The sequence below is a fragment of the Scyliorhinus canicula genome, chromosome 15 (genome assembly GCF_902713615.1).
Source record: "Scyliorhinus canicula chromosome 15, sScyCan1.1, whole genome shotgun sequence".
Classification (NCBI taxonomy): Eukaryota; Metazoa; Chordata; class Chondrichthyes; order Carcharhiniformes; family Scyliorhinidae; genus Scyliorhinus; species Scyliorhinus canicula.
The window spans coordinates 43711333-43732247 of NC_052160.1; the positions used below are offsets into that span (position 1 = coordinate 43711333).

The window sequence follows — 20915 nt, forward strand, 5'->3', positions numbered from 1 at the left end:
AAAAGCAGGCACTCGTCTCGTCCCACGATGTAACCCCGAACTCATCCGGTTCATCCGCACACTCGCCACCCTGTACAACAGCCAAACTCAATCCACAAACCCCTGCCCAAACCCGAACCACCCGAGCACCTCCAACAAATATGCCCAGTCCCCCCAAAGGCCTTCTCCGCGTCCATTGCTACTACTACTTTAACCACCTACTCCTCAGAGGGCATCATAATTACATTAAGCAGCCTGTGCCATTCGCCGACAACTACTTTCCATTCACAGACCGTGTCTGGTCCTCCCCCAGCACAGTCCTCTCTCTGCAATGCCAACACCTTCGCCAACAACTTTGCACCGACATTACGCAGCGATATAGTGTGCTCTGACCCACACTGCTCCGGCTCTTTCTTGTAAGATCAGAGAGATGAGAAGCCTGCGACATTTGGGGGGGGCTGCCCATCACCTGCCTCGGCGGGCTCCCAGCCCCTGCACCCTCTCCCCCTCCACTTTGGGGAACTCCAACCTGTCAAGGAATCATCTCATCCCCTCCTCCCTGGCCGGAGGTTCCAACTCGTACAGCCTCTTATAGAGGCCTCAGATGTCCCATTTACCCCCACCTAGGTCTGTCACCACCCTACCTCTCTCATCCCTCACCCTCCTAATCTCCATCTCTGCTGCCTGCTTCCTCAGTTGACGGGCCAGCAGCCTGCTCACCTTTTCCCCATACTTATAAACTGTTCCTCTGGCCCTCCGCAACTGCCCCACCACCTTCCTTGTGGACACCAACATAAATTTCATCTGGGGCCTCTGCCTCTCCTTCAATAACCACTCGTCCAGTGCCACCGAGTATCTCCGGTCTACCCTCAATCTCCTCTACCAGCATCACCTTCACCCCCGCTCCCCGTGTGCCCGGATCAAAATAAATTCCCCCCTAACTACAGCCCTAAGTGCCTCTCTTCTCCACCCCCCCCCCCCCCCCCCCCCGCCCCCGTATTGTAGCACAGTGGTTAGCGCTGTTGCTTCAGTGCCAGGGTCGGGTTACTGTCTGTGCGGAGTCTGCACGTTCTCCCTGTGTCTGCGTGGGTTTCCTCTGATTGCTCCAGATTCCTCCCACAAGTCCTGAAAGACATGCTTGTTAGGTGGATTGGACATTCTGAATTCTCTCCGAGTACCTGAACAGGTGCTGGAGTGTGGCGACTAGGGGATTTTCACTGTAACTTCATTGCAGTGTTAAAGTAAGCCTACTTGTGACATTATTATTATTATTATTATTATTATTTGCACTGGGTGTGTTCCCAGAATGATATTTTTGTTTTGGACAAGGCACTGCTGCCGACGGTGGCTGACTCGGAACACTCGCAATTGTGGTTTCCAACCGTGTGCCACATTGGGTGGATTTGCGGGTGGTGCATGGGGCAGCCCAACAGCTGGAGTCAAGGTTAGATGTGGAGCCGTTGGCGGTTGAGAGGGTGTGAGAGCAGGTGAGGGCTGTGATTCGGGGCAGGTGAGGGCGTGTGTGAGCAGGTGGGGGCTGCAGAGTTGATATAGTATCAGATATAATAATCTTTATCGTCACAAGTAGGCTTACATTAACACTGCAATGAAGCTACTGTGAAAAGCCCCTAGTCGCCAAATGACGTAACAGCGCATCTTTCGGGACTTGTGGGAGAAAACCGGAGCACCTGGAGGAAACCCACACAGATACAGGGAGAACATGCAGACTCCACAGAGACAGTGACCCAAGCCAGGAATCGAACCCGGACCCTGAAGCTGTGAAGTAACAGTGCTACCCACTGTGCTAATATACATGGGAGAAGTATAGGAACTCCTTCACAAACCTCCACAGTTCCGGCCCCGTGCGCTCCATGAACCATCTCAACTCTATATCGCCACCGCGGCATCCTCGCCAACTTTGGACTCAACCAGTCCAAACTCTGATCTGGGACCATATTGAAATCACCACCCATAATCAGCTGATGTGTGTCCTGGTCCGGGATCCTCCCCAACACCCGGCTCAAAGTCCACGCCTTCCCAACTGCGCTACACCAACCACACCCATGTCAGCAACCCTCACCATTCCCTTCCAACCAAAGAAAGAAATAACCGAAAACCACCCCCCCCCCCCCCCCCCCTCAATCACTCGCCCACACAGCTAGCATGGTGGCCCCTGCCCAGGGTCTCTGCCTTCCCCATAACCTTCCATTCCAACCCTCCCCCCAAACCTACCCTTCCATTCCACCGCTCCCCCCAACCCTTCCCAATCAACAACACCATCAGCGCTCCTCCATTGAAACTTCCCCCCCCCAATTCTCCCAACCAATGTGCCCCACAATTCACACAAAACTCCTCCCCCAAAGCTCAATTTCCGCACACTCTCCCAGTCCATGGTCCCTCAAGTTCACCACCTTCTCCGGCAAGTCAAATTAAAATTCCTGTTTGGAAGAGTCACCAACAAGCGGGCAGGATACAAAACCCAAACTTCACCCCCTTCTTGTAGAGGGCAGCCTTTATCCAATTATACCCAGCCCTCCGCAAAGCCATCTCCGCACCAAAGTCCTGGTAAATCCGCAACTCACCCCCTTCCCAGGTGTACTTTATTTGCCTCGCCCACCTCACAATCTTTTCTTCATCCAGAAACCGATGCAGCCTCACAACCATCGACCTCGGCAGTTCCCTCACCTGCAGCCTCCGCCTCAACGCCCTGTGCGCCCGATCCACCTCAAGGAATCAGTCAAAGGCCCTCTCCCCCATCAGCTTCTCCAACATGTTTGCCACAAACTTGGAGTCTTCCGTTCCTTCGATGCCTTCAGGCATCCTAACAATAATCAAATTCTGCCTCCTCGAATGGTTCTTGGGCTCCTCCAATTTCTCTCTCTGGCTGCCTATCACCATCCCCCCATCTCCACTCCAGGGACGATCCTCATGCTCCACCACAGAATCCCCAGGCCCTGAGCCTCCGCTCCACTCGCTTAACCACCACTCTAAGCAGTTGTACAACCTTGGCCAAATCCTCTAAGGCCTCTTTCCTCTGCTGCTGGAATTTGCCATTTAAAAACTCCACCAGGTTTCTCCACCGACCACTGGGCGTGTAGTGCTGCCCTCTTGCCCTCCATCATCTTCACCTGTGTCACACCACAAAAAAACTTCTGCTCCAAATGCTCTCTTTTCCTCACGGCGCTTCTCATCCTCTGATCCATACACCAACCTCACCAGAGGATTATTACCTTCCCTCGGCATTCATACATCTTTTGCCACATCACAACATTCACGGGGGGTGTACAGGCCTTGCTGCACGCGGTATGGACTGATTCAGTATCTGAGGAGCTAAGCTGGAATGTTGTACAGGCCTTGCTGCATGCGGTATGGACTGATTCAGTATCTGAGGAGTTGGAATGGTACTGAGCATTGTACATACAGCAGCAAATATCCTCACTTTATTATTCTTTCATGTTATGTGGGAATGGCTAGCATCTCCATCCCTAATTTCCCCATGCGGAGGGGTGGAATTACACCTGCAGTGTTGTGAAGAAGGGAGTTATGGGATTTTGATCCAGTGACAGGGAAGGAATGGCAATATAGTATCCAAGTCAGGATGCATGGTTGGAAGGGAACGTTCAGGTAGCGTACAAGCATCTGCTGTCTTTATCCTTCTAGGTGGTGGAGGTCACATGTTTGGAAGGTGTTGAAATTCATCTTGTGCACCAGTGGTGGAGGGAGTGAATGTTTAGTTTGGTGAATGGGTTGCCAATGAAGTGGACTGCTTTGTCCTGGACAATGTCAAGTTTCTGGAACGCTGTCAAAGCCACATTCATTCAGGCAAGCACTCCTGACTTGTGCCTTGTAGATGCTGAACAGGCTTTGGAGAGTCAGGAGGAGAGTTTCTCACCTCAGAATTCCCAATCTCTGACCTGCTCCTGCGGCCACAATATTTATATGTCAGTCCTGTTAAATTTCTGGTCAATGGTAACCCCAGGATGTTGATAGTGGGGGATTCAGCAATGGCAATGCTATTGAGTGTTGACAGGTGATGTCAAGGCAAGATGGTTAGATTCTCGCTTGTTGGACAGTCATTGTCAGGCACTTGTGTGGCATGAATAGGACTTGCCACTTATCAACTCAAGCCTGAATATTGTGCTGCTTGTGGATACCGCTTGCCTCAATATCTGAAGGGTTGCAAAGGGCACTTATGAGCACAATCAACTGGCCTTATGATGGAGGGAAGGCCATTGAAGCAGCTGAAGATTATTGGGACTCGGACACTATCCAGAGGAACTCCTGCAGTAATTTCCAGTGGATGAGGTAATTGGCCTCCGATTACAATCATCTTCCTTTGAATTAGGTGTGATGTCAATCAGTGGAGAGTATTCCCTTGATCCCAATGGTTTCAATTTTGCTTGGGTTCTTCTGATGTCATATTTAGTAAAATGCTGCCTTGATGTGAAGGACCACTCTCACATATCCTGTGGAATTCAACTCTTTTGTCTGTTTTGGACCAGGCTGCAATGAGGTCTGGGAGTGGTCCTAGTGGAACTCAAATGGAGCATCAGCAAGCAGATTATTGCTGAGTAAACGCTGCTTGAGAGCATTCTCAATGACAGCTTTGGTTAATGCTCTTTGATTAAAAGATTGACAGAGCAATATTATTATTTGTTCTGCTTTTTGTGGACCTATGTGGGCAATTTTTCACATTGTTGGGTAGATTCCAGTATTGTTCCTACACTTGAATAGGTTGTCTCGGGTGAAGGCTAGTCCTGGAGCACAAATCTTCAGTGCCACAGCCAGGATGTTGTTTGGGCTGCCCCCAGTGCCTTTGGCCATTTCTTTTTTTTTTTAAATAAATTTAGAGTACCCAATTATTTTTTTCCAATTAAGGGGCAATTTAGTGTGGCCAATCCACCTACGCTGCACATCTTTGGGTTGTGGGGGGGGGGGGGGGGGGAACCCATGCAAATACGGGGAGAATGTACAAACTCCACACGGACAGTGACCCAGAGCCGGGACCACGACGACGTGAGGCAGCAGTGCTAACCACTCCACCAACGTGCTGCCCGACCTTTGGCAATTTCTTGATATGGCATGGAATATACTGCACTGACTGAAGACCAATATTTCTGATGCTGAAATCCTTAGAAAGCAACTGAGGTGGTTCATCCAGTTTGTACCTCAGGTTAAGGGTAGGGGGAGGGAGTAGTTTTGAGAGGAGGTGGCTTGGGGGTCTCTGAGAATGCAGGGTAGGGGGCTAATGGTGACTAGGGCCAGGGCTGAGTCCCACCCGTTGGGCATAGCCAGGAGTAGAAGCTATGATTGATAGGAGGAGTGAGGGGGTGAGAGACCCCCAGTCGGGCGGTGATGTGTGAGGGCTCGGGTGACCAATAAAGCGAGCAAGAATTTTCTTGCATTTGAAGATCTTGAAAGCGGACGTGGTGCTGTCGCAAGAGACCCACCAGAGGGTGAAGGACCAAGTGATGCTTAGGAAGGGCTGGGTGAGTCAGGTGTTCCACTCGGGCTCTGATATTAGGGCCCGAGAGCTCGCGATTCTGGTGGGTAAGAGGGTGATGCTCCAGATGGAGGTGATGGTGCTGATTAGGGGGGGGTTCGGCAGTTTACGCAGGCTTGGGGTCAATGTAGGAGTATGGAGAAAAGGCCAGCCTCTTGTTGGCGGGCCAGCTCCATTGGTAGGTGGCTGCGAGAGAGATTGTTCGGTTCCGGGGTGAGGCAGGAGAGCTGATGGCGGCACTGGAGCAGGTGAACAAGGCATTTGAGGAGTTCTACGAGGATTTGTAGAAGTCAGATCCTCCGGGGGATGAGTCAGACATGAGGGAGTTTTTGGGGCAATTGGAGTGTCCTGAAGTAGGAGAGGGTAGGGCTGGAGGAGCCAGTAAGGGTGGAAGTAGCACAGGTAGCGATGGGGAAAATGCAGACAGGTAAGGCACCGTGGCCGGATGGCTTCCCATGAAGAGTTTTATAAATTGTTTATGGATAAGTTGGTGGAGATGTTTGTGGACGCAATGGCCAAGGGGGCATTGCCAGAGATAATGGGACAGGCATCCATTTCATTACTGCTTAAAAAGGACAAAGGTCCTGTACAACGCTGCCAAAGCAAGCGTCTGAACTAACACCACCAGCTCTGAATACTTCCAGCTGCAGAGAGGAACATGACAGGACTGCCCCCTGTCCCCACTCTTGTTCGCGCTAGTGATCGAACCCCTGGTGATAGCCCTGCGGGATGCGAAAAGCTGGAAGGGAATCCAGAGAGGAGACAGAGATCACAGAGTCTCACTCTATGCAGATGACCTGCTCTTCCATGTCTCAAAGCCACAGGAGGGACTGAAGGAAATACTGAAAGAGTTTGGAACCTTCTCGGGCTACAAACTCAACCTGGGCAAAAGAGAGGCATTCCCAGTGAATCCATCGGGGGAGGGAGAGAGATGGAGAGGCTCCCGTTCAGAACGGCCCAGAACAGATTCCGTTACCTGGGGATCCGATAGCCAGAGACTGGACACAGGTCCACAAGTGGAACCTGACCAGCCTGGTGGAAGAAGTAAGAAGAGACCTTCAAAGGTGGGGCTCACTCCCACTCTCCCTGGCGGTTAGAGTGCAGACGATCAAGATGAACGTACTGCCAAGGTTCCTCTTCCTGTTTAGATCCATTCCGATTTTCATCCCCAAGGCCTTTTTCCAAAACGTAGACAGTCTAATCATGGCGTTTGTGTTTTTTTGGGGGGGGGCCTCCGGGCCCTGGCCACAACAGCACTCCCATCCTCCTCAACAAGATACACAGCAAGTCCAGTGGTAGCAGCCACGCTGAGAATGTGGACCCAGCTGAGACAACACTTTGGGATAACCAAAATGTCCCCAAGTCTCCCATATGCGGCAATCACAGATTCCCCCCCAGCCATGCTGGATACCACCTTCAAAAGATGGAGGCTGGACGGGAGCACATTAACAGTCAGGGCTTCTACGTATGGCACAAACTTGGTGACACTAGACGAACTGACGAGGAAGTGGAGGCTAGCAAAAGGACAAGAAATGAGACACCTCCGAATAAAACACTTCCTCCGCAAAGAGACTAGCCCGGACTCCACTGGACAAGACCAGACAAAAATGGGAAGACGAACTGGGGATAGAGGTAAGGTGAGGACTCTGGAGCGAAGCACTGAGCAGGGCTTACTCTACCTCCTCCTGCGCAAGGCTAAAAATGCAGCTCAAAGTACTGCACAGAGCGCACCTGACCAAAACCCCAATGAGCAGTTTTTCCAGGAGGTGGAGGACAAAAGTGAACAATGTCAAAGGGGCCCAGCCAGCCACTCCCACATGTTTTGGACTTGTCCCAAACTTGCTGGGTTCTGGGCAACCTTTTCTGAGGCAATGCCCAAGGTTGAGGGCGAGGGTGAAGTCATGCGGAAAGTGGCAATCTTTGGGGTATCGGAGCAGCCAGAGATACACATGGGGAATTAAAAGGACAAGGACCCCATGGAGTGTGGGTCGTATAGGTCAATATCTTTGTTGAATGTGGATGGCAAAATATTGGCAAAGGTGCTGGCACTCAGGTTGGAGGAGTACCTCCCGAAAGATGATTGGGGAGGAACAGGCGGGGTTTGTAAAGGCCAGACAGTTGTCGGCAAATGTGTGGCGTCTGTTGAATGTGGTGCTTTCTTCAGCAGAAGTGAGGGAATTGGCAGGACATGGAGGAGGTGTTTGATCATGTGGAGTGGAGCTATTTGTTTGCAGTGTTGCAGAGGTTTGAGATTGGGATTAAGTTTGCCACATGGGTGAAATTGTTGGACAAGGATCCAATGTCGTGTGTGCGCACAAATGAAATGAATTCAGGGTACTTTCCGTTGTATAGAGGAATGAGGTAGGGGTGCCTCATGTCCCCCCTTTTGTTCGCCCTGGCTATAGAGCCCTTGGCCATAGCGCTGAGATGCTCGGATAAATGGAAGGAGGTGCGGGCTTTGTATGCTGATGGTCTGTTGCTATGCATCTCTTAACCGGGTTTTTCACTGGCAGATATAAATGGGATTGCTCAACAGATTGGAGGCTTTTTCAGGCTAAACGTTAAATTTGTGATAAAGAGAGTGTTTTGTGGTGTCTTCTCCGGGGCGGGAGTTGACATTTGGCGTGGCAACAACCCACTTTAGGTATTTGGGAGTGCAGGTGGCTTGGGACCGGGCTCGGCTCTGTAAGATGAACTTTACGAGTCCGGCAGGCAGGGTCAAGGTGGCTCTATCGAGGTGGGATAGTCGTCTTCCCCTATTGTTGGTAGGTCGTGTGCAGGCAGTTAAGATGAACATTTTGCCACGGTTTTTATTTTTATTTCAGTGCTTACTGGTCTTTTTGCTAAACGTTTTTTATGGGGTTGGATGGGTTGGTTTTGTTGTTTGTGTGGACAGGTAAGGTAGTAAGGATTAGGAGGACGGTTACCTCAGGGAGCGACAGTCAGGGGGCTTGACCCTTCCGAACTTGTACTACTATTATTGGGCGGCGACAGTGGCAGGTTGGAGCAGGGACTCAGAGGCTTTGTGGGGGAGGATGGCAGGCTCTTGCAAGGGGTCGGTGTTGCAGGCGCTGGCAACAGTGCTGCTCCCATTTGCCCCAGGGAAGTTCTCAAGCAGTCCTGCGGTAAAAATTGGCCACGCTAAAAATATGGATGCAATTTTGGCAGCACTTTAGGTTGGGGGCGGGATCGAAGTTGATGCCGATCCAGGGAACCATGGGTTTGAGCCAGGGAGGATGGATGCGAGGCGCAAGGGGTGATGGAGCTGAAGGACTTGTTTTTGGAAGGGTGGTTTGCTAATTTGGAAACGTGTCAGGGATGATGTTTGGGGTCCCATGTAGGTGCAGGATTTCATGAAAAAGGTTTATTTGATCTTTCCAGTGGCACCACCCTCCTCGTTGCTAGAGGGGGTGTTGTCAGTGATGGGGTTGGAGGGAGAGGTCAACTCAGCAATCTATGGGCGGATTTTGGAGGAGGATAAGGCATCTCTGGAGGGGGTTAAGGCCAAGGGGGAGGAGGCGCTGTTTGAGGGGGAGGAAGATACTGTACTGGTCAGCAGTGTGGGAGGGGCCCAGCCAATCAAGTACACATGTTCTGGGCCTGCCCAAAGGTGGAAACATTTTGGAGGCTGTTCTTCAGCACCATGTCGCCGATCGTGCATGTAGAGTTAGAGCCCAATCCCCTGGGGGGCCAATATCGGGGTGTCAAACTTGCCGGAGTTGTGGACGGGAGTGGGGGCAGATGTTTTAGCCTTCGCCTCATGGATCACTTGCAGGTTCTGTTGGGGTGGAGGGCAGCTTCTCCGTCCTGTGCCCAAGTGTGGCTGGGGGATTAAATGGAGTTCTTGCACTTAGAAAAGGTGAAATTCGGGCAGCACGGTGGTGCAGTGGTTAGCACTGTTGCCTAGCTGCACTGAGGTCCCAGGTTTGATCCCGGCTCTGGGTCACTATCAGTGTCGAGGTTGCACATTCTCCCCGTGTTTGCGTAGGTTTCGCCCCCAAAACCCAGAGATGTGCAGAGTAGATGGATTGGACATACTAAATTGCCCCTTAATTGGAAAAAATGAATTGCGTACTCTAAATTTATAGAAAAAAATAGAAAAGAAAAGGTGAAATTCGCTCTAACAGGGGCGCATAAGGGGTTCCATAAAAGATGTGGCCTGTTTATACTATATTTTGGGGAGCTGATTGACGTCAACTGCTAAGGGGAGGGGAGAGGGCAGGTTTGGAGTTGTGTTGTGTTTATTTTGTTTTGCGACGTTGTGTTCTAAATGTTCAAATTTGAAGAAATATATGGGTTTTTTTTTTAATCTGGACCTCAGGCTGAAGGCGGTTACAAATGTTTCAACACTTTCCCACCATGGCGGACAGGGATGTTTGTAGGGACTCTTTCTCTAGTTAGTTGTTTAATAATGTACTACCATTCATGACTGGATGCAGCCAGACCAGCAGAGCTTTGACCTGATACGTTGGTTGCTGGGTGTCCTTTCTCTTATTTGCTCAAATAGCTATTAGCACACTAAAGTAAGTCCAAAATTGATTAGGTATGGATAAAGAAAACCTTTTGGTCCACCTGATCTACTCTTTCACGTTCCCAGCACAACATTCTATCATGTCCGGATAGGTTTTTCTACAACTGGCTCACAGGCATGGCACAACTTAACAGCCTTGTTCACTGCATTAACAAAGATTCACTTTTTCTTGATGATAATCCTTACTAAAAGATGTTCCCTGGGCCAGAAGTGTGAAATTTTATCCATAAATCCAGACTCCGACTTGTCAGCTGTATTATCAATTTAGCAACTGGAATTCATTTCTATTTAAGCAAATACTCATCTGCTGATGAATTCTACACAATAACAAAAACAGAAAATACTGGACAATCTCAACAGGCCTGACAGCATCTGGGGAGAGCAAACGGAGCTAACATTTTAAGTTTGGATGACTCTTGTCAAAGTCATCCAGATTCAAACACCATCTCCCTTCTCTCTCCAGATGCTGCCAGAACTACCGAGATTGTCCAATACTTTTGTTTCAGATTCCAGCATGCGCAGTAATTTGCTTTAATTCTAATCAATATATTAATTTCCTTAATCAATGTCACATTTTAGAACAAAATTTAGATTTAGCTGTGCAGTTAGCTTCAAAGCAGTACATGAAATAGTCAGCTCTGGTGGCATTTTGGCTCAATTGATAGCATGTCAGAAGACTGAAGAATAATCTCAGGACGTCATATGGTTAGACTGCAAGTGTAACATTGAAAGTGTGCTGCATTACCAGCAGTGCAGTCATTTGGATGGGCTGGTAAAAGTGGAGTATTTTCGTGATTCTGGTGTCTGTTAAAGATCTCACAGCACCACTTGAAAGAGAACAGGAAGTTCTCCGTGAATTCTCAATGAACATTACTAAACAATGGTTATTTATCTCACTGCTGTTTGTGCAATAGGCTGTTACGTGTGTACATAACAGTTACTGCACTTCAAAAAATAACTTCTTATCCGTGATCATTTGGAGGCTTTTTAGAGATTTGAAAAGGAGTTTCATTAATGAAACTTATTAATACTAAAATAATGACTTGCAGTGTTAAAATGGACAGCGGCCTGAATTTTAAACCCAATATAAAATTGGACACTAAATTAAGAATTGGACATTTTAAATTAAACCACAGTCATCTCCAGGCAGGCCTGCTGGGATTTCAAACTTGGACAAGATCAGATGACCAGGACATGTCTGAGCCTGCCCTGTCAACAACACATCAGGAGATAATCGGTCCGATTCATATGGATCGATTGTTTTGGGTTCCCAGTTGAGCTAGACATTCTGGCACCCAGTTCTCCCACCATTACCATATATGGAGTAAGGTTACATGCAAACAATACACCTAGAAACGGATCCCCAGGGATAAGTTCTTGGTGTCCTGCAATCGGCTATACCATTGGATATTACAACCCCACCCAGAGATTTAATTGGCCATGGGGAAAGGTGCAAAGAGGGGGATAAAGATCGATCACCAGGACCCTACCCAAAGACTCAGTACAGAGGTTGCAGAGTGTGGTGAATGTAACTTGGTAATTCACACTGTATCTTTGTAAGCGCAGTAGCGTTATCTGACCACTAGGGGGAGTAGCTCTGGGAACGCTCAGGGGTTTGTACAGGGCTCCACCCTTGGCTCCGCCCATGACTCCTCCCCCTTGTGCTGCTGTATAAATACCCTTGTCCAGAGTCAGCCTGCAGTTCACTGAGAGTTCATCAACAGGCAACAGGCTGGCTCTGCAGTAAGTAGATTAAAACCGCTGTTCATATCGGAAAGCACGTGTCTGGTGAATTGATGGTTCCATCACAGAGGAGACTGGATGACCGACCAGAGACGAAGGAAGCAATGTGTAACAAAGGCAAACTCACTGTCAACTTCCAAAGTCCTTCTTATTAACAGCATGGGGAGGGGGAGGGGGGGGGGGGGTTGTATATAAATTGGGAGCGCTGCCCCAAAGACAGTCGTCCTCACGGAATCATACCCAAATGACAAGGTTCCAGGCACCATCATTCCCATCCCTGGGTATGTTCTGTTCCATTGTCAGATAAAAATGTTCCATTGCCATAGTCCCAAATGACCATAGGCTACCTTTTCCTCTTTTGGGAGGGGGGGGGGGGGAAGAGAGAGAAAGAGATCTGACTGATGAAGGTGATTTAACCCAAGGGTCACCATACCTCAGGCGAGGGGCAAGGTTGAGAAGGCAGGCCTTCACGAATAGCCTCAACTGGTACGGAATGGATCTATGCTGCTAGCCTTGCTCTGCACCATGACCCAGCTGTCTAGCCTACTGAGCTGACCCAGCAGAGGTGGAAGCACAGTGGTTACATAGTGGGGAGGGAGTTGTGCTGGGAATCCTCAACATCATAGTCTCAAGGCATTAGGTCAACTATGGGCAAGGAAAGCTTCTGCTGATTATCACCTCGGGGGAAGAAGAGACTCTCCGCTGGTTGGAGTCATATCTGGCACCAAGATGTTGTGGTTGTTGGCAGTCAATCATCTCAGTTCCAGGACATCACTGCAGCAATTCCGACCTTCTTTCCACCATAGGTCAGAAAAGGAGATGTTCGTTGATGTTGCACCAGCACCATTTGTAACTGCTCAGATACTGAAGCAGTCTATGTCCAAATGCCACAAGTCATGGACAATATCCAGGCTTGGGCTGATAAGTGGCAAGTAACATTCGCACCACAGTGCCAGGCAATGACCATCTCCAATAAGAGAGTGTCTAACCATTGCCCCTTGACATTCAATGACATTACCATCACTCAATCCTCAACTATCAACATCCTACGGGTTACTATTGACCAGAAACTGAACTGGACTAGTCATATAAATACAATGGCTACAAGACGCTAGGAATCTTGCAGTGAGTAACTCACCTCCTGATTCCCCAAAGCCTGTCCACCATCTACAAGACACAAGTCAGGACTGTAATGGAATACTCTCCACTTGTCTGGATGAGTGCAGCTCCATCACTGAAGAAGTTCGACACCATTGAGGCCAAAGTAGCACACTTGATTGGTACCCCAGCCACAAACATTTACTCCCTCCACCACCAACACACAAAGGCAGTGCATATCATGTACAAGATGCACTGCAGGAACTCACCAAGCTGCCAAACCACCTAGAAGGACAAAGGCAGCAAACAGATGCAAATACCACCAACTGGAAGTTCCCTTACAAGCCACCTACCAGTGCGACTTGGAAATTTATTGCCATTCTTTCACTGTCCCTGGGTCAAATTCCTGGACCTCCCAAACAGCGCTGTGGAAGTTCCTAAATCACATGGACTGCAGCAGTTAAAAGCAGCAGCTCATCGCCACCTTTTCAAGGGCAAATAAGGATGGGCATTAAATGCTGGCCTCACCAGCCATGCCCACAGCCCAAGAATGAGTAAAAACTAAAAAACAATGGGACAAATGTGTGTGGTTGTAGATCAATTATGATTTAATTGAGGCTCAAAGGGCTAAATGTTTCTTAAATACAATATGGCAGAACTGTTACATCAGAACTAGCAACTAGTCTAACTCATCTCCATTCGGTTTTCATAATAAATGTAACAAGATTAGTCTTTTGAAATATCATTCTACACATATTAGCCCAGATTTGATTAAGATACAGCTAATTCTGTATATATCTGCTGTTCAGACTACAGTTCTGCCTTCAAAACCATTATCCCAACAAGACTAATAACCAAACACTGCAATCTTGGACTTGACCCCTCCCTGTGCAGCTGGATCCTTGACTTCCTCACCAACAGACCGCAATCTGTCAGGTTAGGCAACAGCACCTCCTCCACAATAGTCCTCAACACCGGGGCCCCGCAAGGATGTGTGCTCTGCCCTCTCCTGTACTCCCTATACACTCACGACTGTGCGGCAAGATTCAACTCCAATTTAATCTAAAAATTTGCAGATGATACGACTGTGGTGGGTCGTATCTCAAACAACAACGGATCAGACTACAGGCGGGAGATAAATCACTTGGTTGCATGGTGTACCAAAAACAACCTCTCACTAAATGTTGGAAAGACCAAGAAACTGATCATCGACTTCAGGAAGCGTAGTATGACACCCCCGCCTGCAATCTACATCAATGGCTCCGAAGTGGAGATGGTCGATAGCTTTAAGTTCCTGGGGGTCACCATTACCAACAGTCTGTCCTGGCTCATTTCCATTGATACAAAGTCAAGAAAGGCAGCACGGTAGCATGGTGGTTAGCATAAATGCTTCACAGCTCCAGGGTCCCAGGTTCGATTCCCGGCTGGGACACTGTCTGTGCGGAGTCTGCACGTCCTCCCCGTGTGTGCGTGGGTTTCCTCCGAGTGCTCCGGTTTCCTCCCACAGTCGAAAGATGTGCGGGTTAGATGGATTGGCCATGCTAAATTGCCCGTAATGTCCTAAAAAGTAAGGTTAAGGGGGGGGTTGTTGGGTTACGGGTATAGGGTGGATACGTGGGTTTGAGTAGGGTGATCATGGCTCGGCACAACATCGAGGGCCGAAGGGCCTGTTCTGTGCTGTACTGTTCTATGTTCTAAAGCCCAACAACGTCTTTACTTCCTACAGAAAATAAAGAAATTTGGCATGTTTGCATCGACACTCACAAACGTCTACAGAGATGCCATAAGAGCATCCTATCCGGCTGCATCACAGCTTGGTATGGCAACTGCTTGACCCAAGGTCGCAAGAAACTGCAGAGTGTGGTGAACTCAGCCCAGCGCATCACACAAGCTTGCCATCCTCCCATTGATTCGGTCTACACCTCCCGCTGTCTCAGGAAGGCAGACAGCATTGTCAGAGACCCCTCACACCCAGGCTTTGCCCTCTTCCAGACCCTTTCACCAGGCAGAAGATACAGAAGTCTGAAGACCCGCACATTCATGCATAGGAATAGCTTCTTCCCCACAGCTACAAGACTCAACGACTCCCCCTCTGACTGATCTGTTCCCTGCAAGAACACTATCTACGACGCCCTATGCTGCTCGTTTGGCCCTTGTTCTGCACTGTAACCGATCACTATTTGTTGATGTACCATTTGGCAATGCACTCTGTTGATTATTCTTTTGTCTACTATGTACGTACTGTGTACGTTCCCTTGGACGCAGAAAAATACTTTTCACTGTACTTATGACAATAAAGATCAATCAATATTTTTTTTTTTTTAAAAGAGGTGGAGAGAATCCGGGAACTGTAGGCCAGTTAGCCAGACATTAGTAGGGAAAATGCTGAAACCTTTATTGGGGACGTGATAACAGAGCATTGAGAATAACAACACGATTGGGCAGAGTCAACATTAATTTACTGAAGAAAGATCATATTTGACAAACCTGTTGGCATTTTTTTATTTTATAATCAACAGGGCCAATAGTATATTGGATTTTCAAAAAGTACTCGCTAATATGCTAATAGGTTTTATTACACAAAATTAGGGTTCCCGGTATGAGGGAGTAATATATTTGAATAGATTGAGGGCTGGTGAAAAAGATAACTGATTCAGGATAAATAGCTGTAAGTTGTGCCATGCCGGCGAGTCAATTGCAGAAACACCTGTCAGGACAAGACAGGATATTGCACTGGTAACATGAAAGGCTAATCAGATGGACCATACGGCTTCCCTTATCTATAATTAACCATTTATGAACTTACTTTTGTGCATCAATAGCTATTTGGGCAGGTACAGTAGAAGAGGGGGGACATCCCACAGCCAAATTTTCAGATTAGTAGGCTGTAAGAAGTGACGTACTGCAAGGATTGGTGCTTTGGCCTCAGCTGTTTACAATCTATATCAATTACTTAGATGAAGAAACGGAATGCAATGGAGTTTTCTGATGATACAGAGTTGGTGGGAAAGCAAGCTGTGAGGAGAATGCAAAGAGCTCGCATAGGAATTTAAGTGAGTGGGCAAGAACATGACAGGTGCAACGTAAATGTGGGAAGTATGGAATTATTAATTTTTAAATGAGAAACATAAAAACAGAATATTATTCAAGTGGTGGGAGACAGGGATATGTTGGTATTCAGAGGGATCTTATGTCACTGCACACTGATCACATAAAGTTAAAATGAAGGTACAGCAAGCAATTAAGAAAGTAAAATGCTATCCTGTACTGTATATGAAATTAAAATCGCTTATTGTCACAAGTAGGCTTCAAATGAAGTTACTGTGAAAAGCCCTTAGTCGCCACATTCCGGCACCTGTTCGGGGAGACTGGTACGGGAACTGAACCGTGCTGCTGGCCTGCCTTGGTCTGCTTTCAAAGCCAGCGATTTAGCCCCGTGCTAAACCAGCCCCTATGGATTGGAGCATAAGAGTCAAAACGTCTTACTGCAATTTTATAGGGCATTTGTGAAAGAACATTTGGCGTACCATTTATAGTTTTCTCTCTCGGAAAGGCTAAATAATAATAATTGCTTATTGTCACAAGTAGGCTTCAATGAAGTTACTGTGAAAAGCCTCTAGTCACCACATTCCGACACCTGTTTGGGGAGGCCGATACGGGAGTTGAACCTGCACTGCTGCCTGGTTCTGCATTACAAGCCAGCTGTTTAGCCCACTGTGCTATACTTGCTTTGGCGGGAGTGCAACAAAGTTTCACTAGACTGATTCCTTGGATAAGGGGACTGTTATATAGACTAAACATATTCCCTAGAAATACAAGATTAAAAGGTAATCCAATTAAACATACAAAATTCTTAAAAGGCTAGATCAGGTAGATTCTCAGAGGATCTTTCCCTTGTTTGGGGAATCTAGAACAAGGGATCATAGACTCAGAATAATGAGTTTGCCATTTAGGAATCAGATGAAAATTCCTTCACTACCAAGGTTATGAATCTTTGGAATTCTTTACTCCAGGAGGCTGTGGGCACTCAGTCATTGAGCGTACTAAGGACAGAGATTGATCGGTGTTCGGAAATTAAAGCATATGGGAACAGCGCAGGTATGTTGAATTGAGGCAGAAGATCAACTATTATACTGAACAACATAGAAGGTGCAAAGGGCCAACAGGCCTATGCCTGTACCAACTTATGTTTGTATGTTCTTACTCTGAAGAATCATTTAAGAACATGAATAACAATGGAAATTTCGAAACTGCAGAATTTTGTTGCTCATCACCAACTTACTGGAGGTTTGTGGCCAGAGGCGATTACAAATTGCAATTTGATCCATTCTATTTTGGAGTTCTGAAGGGATTAAAATGTCAATATTTTATAAACAAGAACACACCACGTCTGTTCACACTGAGTCTGTGAAGCATATACAAATGCACAGCACCATGACATCACTCACTCACAGTCAGAATTAGCCGAAACAGATGGAGAAATCTCCTGCAGAAATTGCGAGTTTAAATTTCAGCACAAGGAAAAAGGCGTAATCTTTCTTTACAGAGTGGAATTCCCCTTTCCTCTATCACGTTGCTGATGGCATGATTGGGAATTGATGTTAATCTAAAGTATTTGCCACCCGAGAAACTATGCAGTGTACCTCCTCAGTAATGTCAGCCATGTTGATAACACATTGATAGCACTCTTGCCTTGGAGTCAGAAGGTTGCAGGTTTAAATTCCATTCCAAAGACTAGAATACAAAAATCCAGGCTGACAAAAGTGCAGTACCGAGAGAGGTGCTGTCTTTTACACGAGATGTGAAACTGAAGCTCCACCAGCCCTCTCAAAAGGAATGTTAAGATGCTATGGCACTACTTTGAAGAGCGGGGGAGTTATCACCAGAGTCCTGGCCAATACCTAGCCCTCGAACAACAGGACAGGGGCAGCATGGTGGCACATTGGGTAACCCTGCTGCATCATGGCACCAGGGATCCGGATACGTTCTCTCATAAATCACCAGATGCTGCAAATAATTCCAACATATATCGCAAACTCACCCTCACATTTTGAAGGAAAGTCCCTCCTCCCAGATGATGACCAAGTTGAAATTGTGACAGTTACACCTCAAAGGTCTCAGCAATACCTTTGGTTCATCTACATCAGTTGCTGTTCTGCTACTGAACATGTGCAGAGGGCTCTATGCTCAAGCCTCTTTCCAATTTCACTCTACCACAATGCTAGCTGACTCCCCATATTTCCAGTACAGACCTCACCCATGCGACCAACTGCACAGGGTCAACTTGAGAAAGTGTAGAGAAGAGCAGGGACCCAGTGTAACCTGTAGTGATGATTGCACACTCACCAACCATCTTGTCAACCAAACTGGAAAGCTTCTCCCATAGAGTGGGAAAGCAGTCAATGTGAGAAATAGATTTAAAGCAAAGGATATGGGAGCCAGCCAATTCTAGACACACGTGGGATGCCAGAAACAGCAGTACAACTCTCTTTGGTGATCTTTCCTTTAGTTAGCTGTGAACCCGTCCATATTCCATTCCCAGCACCACCATCCCATGATGACACCCCTCTTCAGAACGTTAGGTACGAAACTAACTTCTCTATTTTTATGTATCAGACACACTTGTCGCTTCCGCTCAAAGACGGGAAAGGGTGGGGTTAAGAAATAGACTTTTGACAACTGTCCTCGCAACAAAAAAAAATGGTTGCATGTTGTTACAGAAAAGAAAAAGTGAGGCGGTTCAACAACTGCATGTTTGTAAAATGGGCAGGAAGACAGTAAAGAAAAGTAAAAACTGAAGGAACATTACAAGTGGATTCAACTTGCATAAAACACGCGCCAATATGAATTCGGAAGGCAGCATCACAACGGGAGAGGTACACAGACACTCGAGCGAGAAGGTTGCCTTATTCAGACTGTAACTAGGATAAGTATGTTCAGATTAGAAGTCGCTGAGGAATTGGTCGTTTTTTTTTTGCTTACACGAGTCTCCACCTGGCGGGTTCGGAAAATTGTGAAGTCAGGGATGCCACCTGCATCCGGCTGATAACGAAAATACAACACAATCTTCAAATAATCTGTCTGTCGGTATGTACAAAGGGTTTGCACTGAATAACCGAGGGACGTTCCGACACAGATATTACACTTCAAAACTGATATCGCTAAAACAGGTTACAACAAATCGCCTAATGGCTACCATTTGAGTTTATTAAGTTACTCAGATTTGTAATGCTGGAGTTCTCTCCATCTGAGCAAATAGAACTGCATCGCCGCTCAGTCTTCGCAAAGCATCACGTGAGCGCCGACTAAACTGTTCGTGATTTTGGTGCAGATAGTGTCCTGAGGACAAAACTGCCCCAAAACACCAAGTTGACACTTAAGACACTGTTGCTACTGTACCCGAGGGAACGCCCACCTTGACACTGGAATCCCTGTTTCCCGAATCCCCTGTTAAAACAAACAGAAACCAAATTAATATTAGAAGCGATACATTTTAGGCATTATAATGCTATAATGTGGCACCGTCCAGACGGTGCTCACCAGATAAAGTCGGTGCAGTGGCTGCAGAATGTGGGCTGCTTGAAGAAGCGAGCGATGAATTTGTGGTCCTTCACTTCGTGAACGTTTTTCTGCCTCAAAGCGCCTTTGCGGGCGAAGCGAACGGTGTTCTCCTCGCTCTCCATCGCATACACAGTATCGGACATCCTTCCAACGCCGAGACGCTGCTCACTGGCCACAGCGACAAATTAATCGCGCGAATCAACTCCTTGCTGGGCTTCTCCGGTTTTTGGTGTGAACGAAGCAGGCGCGCAGCAAGCTAGCAGCAGAATGATGAGCTGAGGCTGCGCCTTCTCCACACAAACACACAACGTCAGCACGCCCCGCCTCTTCTAAATCGACCCTCTTTCTATTTACATAACCATACCGAGCTACCATTTCTATCAACGGCACAAAATCTGCATTCTTTACAGGCTTTTATCTATTATATAAACCCCCCAAATCGCCACGAGAATAGCAGCCGAAGACCCGGCTTACAGCAAAGCGCTCAACAGGTTTGCTAATGGGGATAGTTGCTGGTGAGAAGCGGATTAGTCAGAGTGCATTTCAGCCTCGACCACAAGGAAACGGCGTATCTATGATCTGATTAGTCGCAGCAGCCAGTGAGAGTGAGCAACACATAATCTTGCAAGGTTCTTCCATTTTCAGTTCTATAAAGAATTGGCAGTTCAGCCACACACTCGCTCTATTTCTGAAAGCTTGCTCTGTTTACTGTAAATAGGGCGAAGTAAAGAAAGATTAATAGAAACCCCAGAATCAGTGCATCGGTGCAAAACAACTAAGAGGCTGAGTTGACACACTGTCAGTGTGATATTTCAGGCGTTTTTAATGACCATGTGAACTTCGGCATGGATTAAATGCTAGGAACTATTCTAATGTATCCATATTTTGTATTTTAAAAATTGATATAGACCTATATCTGTGGCTGCTCCTTACAGCTATATGTATACATTAAATCATTTTATATCTACTTGCATATGTGTATTCATTCCCTCTTAAATAATAATGCATGGGTTGAGAGTTGCTTCCGTGGGTGCAATAGGGAAACCGGGAATAGGAAACAGGAATATTCTCACAGATAAATCATCAAAAAGATCGAGTGTAAAATCAGTGCAATATCCGTGTGGAGTTAAAGCGTAATTGGAACTGAATCAAAAGGCTCCTTCCAGTAGCTGGGATTTTGGGAGAGAGGCTGTAAAGGTGCAGGGGAAACATTTTCGGATTGAGATTGAAGACAGCAAGGCAAGGCGAACTCGGGTCTCCCGCAGATTCATTTTCATTCATTTTAACTGTTTTGCTGCGAATTTGAACTGTCTCAATCTTTTCCATTTTTTCAAACGAATAATTGTCTGGCCACATCTGCATGGAAGAGAGAGATTTTACTTTTTCGGGAATAAACTTCAATCCCTGTCGGATCAGGAGAAGGCGAGCTAACAGTTCCTCATTGACTCCTTGATATCCCAGTCCTCCCCTCGTACAGGGTGGGGTAAATGGTGGCAACAG

General features: G+C 47.3%; 1 protein-coding gene across 2 annotated transcripts in view; it reads right to left on the reverse strand.

Moving 5' to 3' along the window:
• prkcba (protein kinase C, beta a) overlaps positions 1-19915 on the reverse strand; it is a 405247-nt gene extending 385332 nt beyond the window's left edge. Inside the window, exons 1-2 of one of the 2 annotated variants that reach the window (XM_038821091.1) lie at positions 19395-19915; positions 19270-19301 (exon numbers count right to left, since the gene is read on the reverse strand). In XM_038821091.1, the coding sequence (XP_038677019.1) occupies positions 19270-19301; positions 19395-19558 (196 nt within the window). In that variant the 5' untranslated portion in view covers positions 19559-19915. The remainder of the gene's footprint in view (positions 1-19269; positions 19302-19394) is intronic. The other variant, XM_038821090.1, reaches the window with a different exon arrangement.
• Between the last annotated feature and the right edge of the window lie 1000 nt (positions 19916-20915).